This window comes from Numida meleagris, unplaced genomic scaffold (genome assembly GCF_002078875.1).
Source record: "Numida meleagris isolate 19003 breed g44 Domestic line unplaced genomic scaffold, NumMel1.0 unplaced_Scaffold355, whole genome shotgun sequence".
Lineage (NCBI taxonomy): Eukaryota > Metazoa > Chordata > Aves > Galliformes > Numididae > Numida > Numida meleagris.
The window spans coordinates 9,420-17,111 of record NW_018364580.1 but is presented as its reverse complement, the minus strand read 5'-3'; the positions used below and the strand labels follow the sequence as shown (position 1 = coordinate 17,111).

At 60.2% G+C, this 7,692-nt stretch overlaps 2 protein-coding genes across 3 annotated transcripts in view; both read left to right on the top strand.

Annotated features, from left to right (window-relative positions):
• Positions 1-430: 430 nt before the first annotated feature.
• AP5B1 (adaptor related protein complex 5 beta 1 subunit) lies at positions 431-5,573 on the top strand. Its single transcript, XM_021383198.1, has 4 exons — positions 431-592; positions 940-1,345; positions 1,908-1,979; positions 2,094-5,573. Exons 1-4 carry the CDS (start codon positions 482-484, stop codon positions 4,151-4,153), a joined length of 2,649 nt encoding a protein of 882 aa, XP_021238873.1. The 5' UTR covers positions 431-481; the 3' UTR covers positions 4,154-5,573.
• Positions 5,574-5,817: 244 nt separating this feature from the next.
• LOC110391369 overlaps positions 5,818-7,692 on the top strand; it is a 7,924-nt gene continuing 6,049 nt past the window's right edge. Inside the window, exon 1 of one of the 2 annotated variants that reach the window (XM_021383199.1) lies at positions 5,818-7,072. In XM_021383199.1, coding sequence (XP_021238874.1) covers positions 6,880-7,072 — 193 coding nt within the window. In that variant the 5' untranslated portion in view covers positions 5,818-6,879. The remainder of the gene's footprint in view (positions 7,073-7,692) is intronic. The other variant, XM_021383200.1, reaches the window with a different exon arrangement.

Sequence of the window (7,692 nt, the reverse complement as noted above, 5' to 3'; positions counted from 1 at the left end):
CGCGGGGGAACCGGCCGGGCCAGCCCTGAGTCACCGCGCCGCACCCCCGGGGACAGGGACGAGCCACCCCTGACGCCTGCTGTCACCCCCAGACCCCATGGCACACACACAGCCGTGGGACAAACAGGGGCTGGGGAGGTCTCTCAGGGGCTCCAGGGGGTCTGTGAGGGGTTATGAGGGGTCTCTGAAGGGCTATAGGCGCTCTGCGGGGGCTATAGGAGACGTCTGAGGGGCTCCAGGGAGTCTATGAGGGCTATAGGGAATCTACGGGGGCTATAGGGGCTCTGTGGGGGGGAGGGTCGGGTCTCTGAGGGGCTTACGGGGGCTAGAGCGAACCTGTGCAGGGCGACTGAAATCCCACCGGGGCTAAGGGGGACTGTGGGGCGGGGCTGCGACGGGGGCGGGGACAGCCAGGGGCCCTCCCACTTCCTGTCGCGCCCCGCGCCGCCACGCCCTATTTCCTGTCGCACCCCGCGGCGCCATGGCGGGGTCTTGGGGGCGGCTGGCGGCGGCCCTTCACCCCCAAACCTCTTCCGTCTCCTCGGTGCTGCGTGCTCTCCGCCGCCCCCATCCCCTCGCCCCGCGCCACCAGGTGAGGCTGCTCCAATGTCCACGCTCCTCTTCCCCCATTATCCCCAATGGATCCCACCGTAACTGCTCCCCGAAAGGGAACGCGTGCTTTGTGGAAATGCCCCCCCCCCCCCCCCGAAACGCTATCCGCCGCACTGGGGTTCCGCCCGCACTTTGGTTCCCATAGCCCCCCGACCCGGGGGAAGGCGACCCCTGGGAGGGAACGGTGTGTCCCTGGGGGGCCGGTATTGACATGGAGGGGGACGGCTGTGTCCTTAGAGGGATGGCGACGTGGGGGCGTGTCAGCTGTGTCCCCACGGAAATCCTGTGTCCCCGCACCTCCCCGACACCCGCTCTCCCCCCCCACAGATGGAGTTGCTGCTGCTATTACTGGAATTCCCCCGGGAGCTGTGCGGGGGTCCTGGGGGGGTCCCGGCGGTGTGTGGGGCTCTGCTGGAGCTGCTGATGCTGCCCCACACCCCTCCGGGCCCTCCCCGCGCTCTCCTCCTTCTGGCCACCGTCACCATCCTGCTGGCCACCGGCGCGGAGGGGTCCCTGGGAGTCGCCCCCTTTGTGGCCCTGCTGCTGCAGGAAGTTGAGGGGGTGCAGCGGGGGGGGGCCCCGGCGGCAGCAGCTGAGTGCCTCCGGGAACTGCTGAGGGCTCGGGGGCCGGGGGACCCCCCCAGGATGTTGCCCCCCGGTGCTCGGAGGTCTCTGCTGGGTCGCTTGGCCGTGGCCTCTGCTGTGCAGCCCCTGGTCCTGCTGCTGGCAGAAGGTGAGCAGCTGGAGGGGTGGGAATCCAAGGGATCCTGTGGTGGGATTGGGGATGAATCTTGGGGGGATCCATGGTGGGTCTCTGCATCGGTACTGGGAAGGATCGGGGGGGGGGGGGGGCACAATTGGATTGGGTGGTATCCAGGGGAATCACATGGTAGAACTGGGGGGGATCTGGGAGATCCCTGCAATGGGACTGATCCAAGGGATCTCCACACTGGGATCTTGGAAGGCTCTGGGATGAGTTTGGGAGGGATGCTCGTGAATCCCATAGTGGGATCCCAGGCATTATTGCATTGGTACTAGAAAGGATCCAGGGGAATCCCAGAATGAGGCTGGGAGGAATCCAGGGGATCTCTATATTGATGCTGGGAAGGATCCCAGTGCATCCCTCAATTGGATTGGAAAGGATCCCAGGGAATCTCGTAATGGGATCCTCAGGATCCCTGCACTGGAACTGGGAAGGATCCCAGTGAAGCTTATGATGGGACTGGGAGTATCCAGAAATCCCGTAGTGCCGTGTGGTGCAGCTGGTGAGCCTCCTCCTTTTTCCTTCACTCCAGATCCTGATGAATCCTGCCACACTGCTGGAGCAGATCCTGGGGCATCCCCTGGCACTGCCACATTGACCGCAGGTGAATCCTCTCACACCACAGCACCAGATCCCAGCCTACCCTCACACGGTGATCCACTGAATCCCAGCGGCTCGCCTGTGCTGGATTACAGTAATCTTTGTGTTACCTTTGCAGCGGGTCCTGGTGAGCCTCACATCACCAGGGGACTGAGCTCCAGTGGATTCCAGCGCGCCACTTCACTGGATCCTACAGATCCCCATGACGCAGCACTTACAGATCCTGGGAATCCCCTCTGCATAGCACCACTGGATCCCAAAGATCCCCATGGCACAGCACTGCGGGATCCAGCCATTTTCCTTCATGACACCTTACCAGATCCCAGGGATCCCGGTGCCACTGCTTCATTGGATTCTAGGGATCCCAATGACACAGCACCACAGGATCCCAGGGAACCCCATGGCACCCCCTCACCAGATCCCGGCCCCACCCCTCCCCGCCGCCTCCTTGCCCATTCCTTCCTCCTGACGCCTGCAGCCCAGGCCCAGCTCCTGTGGGTGCTGAGGGGCACCGAGGGGGCCCCCCCGAGCTCTTCCCCAGTTCTAAACCAACTGCTGCCCACTGCAGAGCCGGCGCTGCTCCACGCCGCTCTGTGGGGGTCCCGGGACGGTCTGTGCCCCATCCCTGCCACCCTCCAGCATCGCTTGGCTTCCTTAGCCCAGCACCCAGCGCTGCACCCCTCCTTGCGCCTCTTCTTCCTCCTCTGCCTCGGCACCCCCCCTGTGCCCCCCCTGCCCCCCCACTTGGCTGCTAGCCTCTTCCCCACCTGTGCTGATCCCCCCGAGCTCCTCCTGCCCCACTTTGAGCTGGCGGCTGCTGCTTGCTCCAGGGGGGGAGATGAAGGGGAGCGAGGAAGCTGCTGGCTCCAGGCTTTGGTGATGAGGTTGGCAGCAGGGGGGGGACCTCCTGGTGTTTTCTGCCGGGCGATGGTGGCCTTATCTAAGCACTTGGGGGGCAGTGGGGACCCCCCTGTTGAGCTGGCTGCGGCTGCCACTGCTTTGCTGCTGCGGTGCCCCCACTTCACCCCCCAGATTTTAGAGGCAGCGGGAGGGGCAGGTGGCTGGGGGGGGGCTCTGGGGGCCGCTTTGCGCCAAGGCGTGCTGGGGGCACCCCTCCCCCAAAATGAGGGAGGGTTACGGGGGTACCTGAGAGTACTGGCGCAAGCACCTGGCCCCCCCAGGCCCAAAGCATGCAGCCGTTACCTGCGGCGTTTAGCTGCCCAGTGGGGCAGGGGCGGTGACTGGAGGGGGGGGCAGGGAGTGCTGAGCGCCACTGCTCCCCTCCTGCCCCATGGAGCTCCTCCGTTAACCCCACAAACCATCGGAGGGGGGGATCTCGATGTCAGTGACCGGGCTGGGCTTCACGCTGCCTTAACAGCTGCTTTGGGTCCCCCCAAGTTGGTCACCATCTTGGCTGCCCCCCCACTCCACGTGCCCCCGCCTCGGGTGATCGCAGAAGGAGGGGTCTCAGCTCTTGGCCTCCGCTCAGTCCTCCCTCCTTTCTGCCTCCATCGCCTCCCCGTCCCCCCACCGCCACTCCCGCCTCCTTTTGGGGCCCCTCCGGATCCCCGGGGTTACGGGAGGGCAGTGGCACGAGGGGGAGCGGCGGGGGGGTTGCAGCTTTGCCTCCGCTTGGAGCCCCACAACGTGCCCTCCCCTCCCCCCCTCTGGGTTCTGGCGCTGCTGCTGCAGGTTGGGGGGGCACAGGGCCGCTTGGTGAGGTTGGGGCCAGGGGGCGCGGAGTTAGGGCTCACCCTGCGCCCCTCCCGTGCCCTTCCCCCAGTTCTCCCAGTCAGCGCTGTTTTCAGCTCATTGGGGGGCGCAGTAGCTGTTGCCTCTTTGCCCCCCCTGCCTTTACCCGTGATGGCTCAGCTGCGACCTTTGGCCGTGCCCCCCCCTTGGGACGCCGCCAGGCGACGCCGCATGTTTGATGCTATGTGGGAGACCCTGGGGGGAGGGCCCGAAACCAGGGTGGTTTGGGAAGGGGGCCCCCCCCCAGCCACCCTCACTCCCTTCGTGTTGGATGAAGGGGACAAAGATGGGGGGTGGGTAGCAGCCGCCTCATTGCCCCCCCGTGGCCTGGCCCTGCTGTGGGGGCGGGAGGGGCATGTGGACGTGCGGTGCCAGCGCTGGGGGGCTCTGATTCCTTTGGCCCAGTTATTGCGGGGGGAGGGCTGAGGGCATCCCCCTCCCGTGTTGTCCCCAACCGTCCTCAGTGTGTTCCCACCCCCCAAACACGAGGAGTGCAGAGCCGACGTCGGTCTGCTGTCTGTCTGTCCTGGGTGGGGGGGATTGTGAGTTCCATGAGGCTGGAAGGAAACGGACCTCGGGGGGTGATGGTGAGGGGACTTAAGGGGGAGTCCAAGAGAGAATAAACGGGGATAGAGGTGGTTCCATGAGGCATAAATGGGTCTGGGCGGTTTTGCATGAGGTATACAGTTCTTTCTAAATGGGAATGATACGGATTGGAGTGCTGGACTATCTGCTGCATCAGGAATTGGCTGAATGCTCGCAGTCAGAGGGTTGGGGTCCAGGGGAGACTGGCAAAGAGCAGAGTCTGTATCGAGACCTTCAACGCCTTTATCAGCAACACCGGCAGTGGATTCAGCGCCTTTATCCCCCCAAATCCAACTTTTTCACCCCCCAAATCCCATGTTCTGACTCCCAAAATCCCCATTATTAAATCCCATTTTTCACCCAAATCCCCCTTTTTCACCACAAAATCCCATCGCTGGCTGGCTGGACCCCCAAATTCCCCTTTTTAAAACACCAAACCTCCATTTTATACCCCCCCCAAATCCCCACTTTTAACCCAAATTCGAGTATGGGAACTGTCCTATCCCAGCCTGAGCTGTTGATTTCGCACCTGGTGAGGGGTGTGGCCAGCCCTGCCCGCACAGGTGGAGCCATTCAGGTGGGATTGGAGGGGTGGAGCCCGGCTGCATCTCTCCCTGGGCTCATTTAAGGGCTCGCAGCCGCAGGGGCTGCACTTGTTCCTGGAGACTGCTTCCTTTGTAGTGTGGGGTGAGCCCTGGTTCTCAGGAAGGGGTATGTAATTTTTTCTTTACTTTGGGGTCGGGTTTTCTGTCTTTTCTGTGGGATCTGAGCCTACTTTTAAGCAGCTGTATCTGCTGTGTGTGTCCGTACAATGCCTTTCAGTTCCCTGAAGGAGATAAAGGGGTTATTTCCCTTTCGCTGATCTCGTGATGGAAGGAGTGATGTACATTTCTTTCTTTGACTACAGTCTCGTTTCTGGAATGCTTCAATTAACCTCTAGGTAGTGCTGTTTAGCTGACAGTGCATTGCAGCTCTGGGAATGGCTCAAGCTGCTGCCCTGTTCAACAAAACTGTTCTGTGTTCTCAGGATCCTGTTTGCAGCTGTACTTCTAATCTTGCTTCCTTTTGCTGGAGCCTCTGTTCTGTCTTTCATGGTTCTTACCTTGCATCTCCACCCTGGGGCTCCGGACTCAGTTTCTCTGCTCCCACACTGTCCCAGCCCATTTTGTGATTGCAGGGAACAGTGCCGTGCATTCATGCCACCCATGCAGAGAGTTGTTTAAGGCCTTTCTGTGCATCGTGATCATGTACTAAATTACTTTATGTGTCTCTTGGTCTCATTCCATTTTGCAGCTCAATGGGGTTGAAGTATTGCTGGGGCTCTTCTAATTAATGGCTTAAGCACTGGGAAATCTACCAGAGCAGGTAATGCAACATCACTCATTTGTGCATTGCTTGTATGCAGACAGCTTTAGCTATGGCTGTGGGAGGCTCACGTGGAGGTGGACTGGGGTCACAAGGGGCTCACCTCGCTCCATGGGCTCTATTCTCCCAGCCTGATAAGCTATGTGGCCAGTGATAGGGCGAGGTGCTTTGGCCGGGTACTAAGCTAAAGAAAACTCCTGGACCCCAGTAGCCATTGGCTTCATCCTCACTCAGCACAATACAGTCTCCACCACTGGAGCATGCTGACCTAAGAGGTTCTGTTCCTGTTTTGCTTGATTCTCTCCCATATCTCCCTTACAAAATTGTCAATGCTAACGGATCACAGGGTGTAGTCCTCAGAGCACATAGTGGTTGACCACCCCGAGGTCCTATGGTTCTTTCTGTTTTAACAGCAGATCAGGCTTTGTTTTTACAGAAAAGAAGGGATTGTCCTCTTCTGGACCACTGTAGTTGGGATCACCCCAGGTATCTCCATCCCAGTTTTCAGGGAATGCTGTTAGCTTCCTGATCTGTACAATAGCCAAACCCCCACTCCTCTTCTTCCCATCCCCTGATCCCCATTAAATAGCTAGCTCTGCAGCCATTGGACCCGATGGCATGACAAAGAGAGGTCCCTGGTCTGCTGAGTACTGGGACTGGCACAGAGAGGCTCTGTGACCGACGTGGATCATCCCAACCGGAGTACTCGGTGAGTTCCCCAGGGCCGCTGAGTACACAGACTTCCCCGCCTGCCCCAACCGTGCCTGGATCTCCAAACTCCTTGGCATCACTGCATCTCACAATCCGAGGCGTCTCGCTGCGGTGCTGCTGGTAAGAGCAATGTGCGCGGGGCAGAGCCTTCATTATTGCATTGTGCTCAACAGGTGGCAGCGGAGAACTGCGGTGCTCCTGGGCGGTGCAAGAACTGCAGGGATATCTGTGGCTCTTCAAGAAGTCAGCAAGAAATGGGAAGCTGCATTTCCTGGAATGCCCTGGAACCCGACTTTGCTGACTGGTAACTGGCTGCCCATATAGGTAAGGGCAATGTACCCCTACCAACGTTTACTCATAACATAGCATGGCTCAATGTAGTGCTCCCAGAGCTGGTTACTGTGCTTAAAGGTTCCCTACCGGCTGCTTGTCCTCTTCCTCCTGCTTTCTCCTTGCCTCTGGCCTGTCTAATCAAATCCAGACACTTAACCATGAGAAGTACAGTGTTCGCACCGAGACATTGCACTTGCAGACCCTACACCTACACCGTAGCACTGCCACCCCCATCCCTCTCCCTCCCATCTTCAGGGCACCACTTTCAAGCTAGCTCTGCAGCTCTGGAAGTTGATGGCTCGAAGAAAGAAGGCCCTCAGACCCAACTTAGTTTACTGGCTGCCCTAATAGGTAAGGGCAGTGTACACCCACCAGTGCTTACCTATTATAGCGTGGCTCCACCTAGTGTTCCCAGAGCTCGTTACTATGCTTCAGGGTGCCCTACAGGCTGCCTGTCCTCCTGCTCTTAGTCTCTCCTTGTCTTGGGCCTTTCCCTGCAGTGTTCTCTTTGCCTTTGCTTTCTCTGGCTATTTTCATTGCCCTCGGCCGGGCCTTCCGTGCCGCGTTCTCCTTGCCCCTAGGTCTTTCCCGTTGGCTGGGCCTTCCGTGCCGTGTTCTCCTTGCCCCTAGGTCTTTGCCGTTGGCTGGGCCTTCTGTGCCGCGTTCTCCTTGCTCCTAGGTCTTTGTTGTCGGCCGGGCCTTCTGTGCCACCTTGCCCCTAGGTCTTTGCCGTCGGCCAGGCCTTCCGTGCCGCGTTCTCCTTGCCCCTAGGTCTTTGCCCTCAGCTGGGCCTTCCGTGCCGCCGTGCCCCTTGGTCTCTGCCGTCGGCCGGGCCTTCCGTGCCGCGTTCGCCATGCCCCTTGGTCTCTGCCGTCGGCCAGGCCTTCCGTGCTGTGTTCTCTGTGCCCCTTGGTCTCTGCCGTCGGCCGGGCCTTCCGTGCCGCCGTGCCCCTTGGTCTCTGCCGTCGGCC

Bases quoted from the DNA above. Each gene is read 5' to 3' on its own strand.
- AP5B1 (XM_021383198.1), top strand. From the start codon at position 482: ATGGCGGGGTCTTGGGGGCGGCTGGCGGCGGCCCTTCACCCCCAAACC. The intron at 1,346-1,907 runs GTGAGCAGCTGG...CCTTCACTCCAG, and splicing joins GGTCCTGCTGCTGGCAGAAG to ATCCTGATGAATCCTGCCAC. The intron at 1,980-2,093 runs GTGAATCCTCTC...TTACCTTTGCAG, and splicing joins CACTGCCACATTGACCGCAG to CGGGTCCTGGTGAGCCTCAC.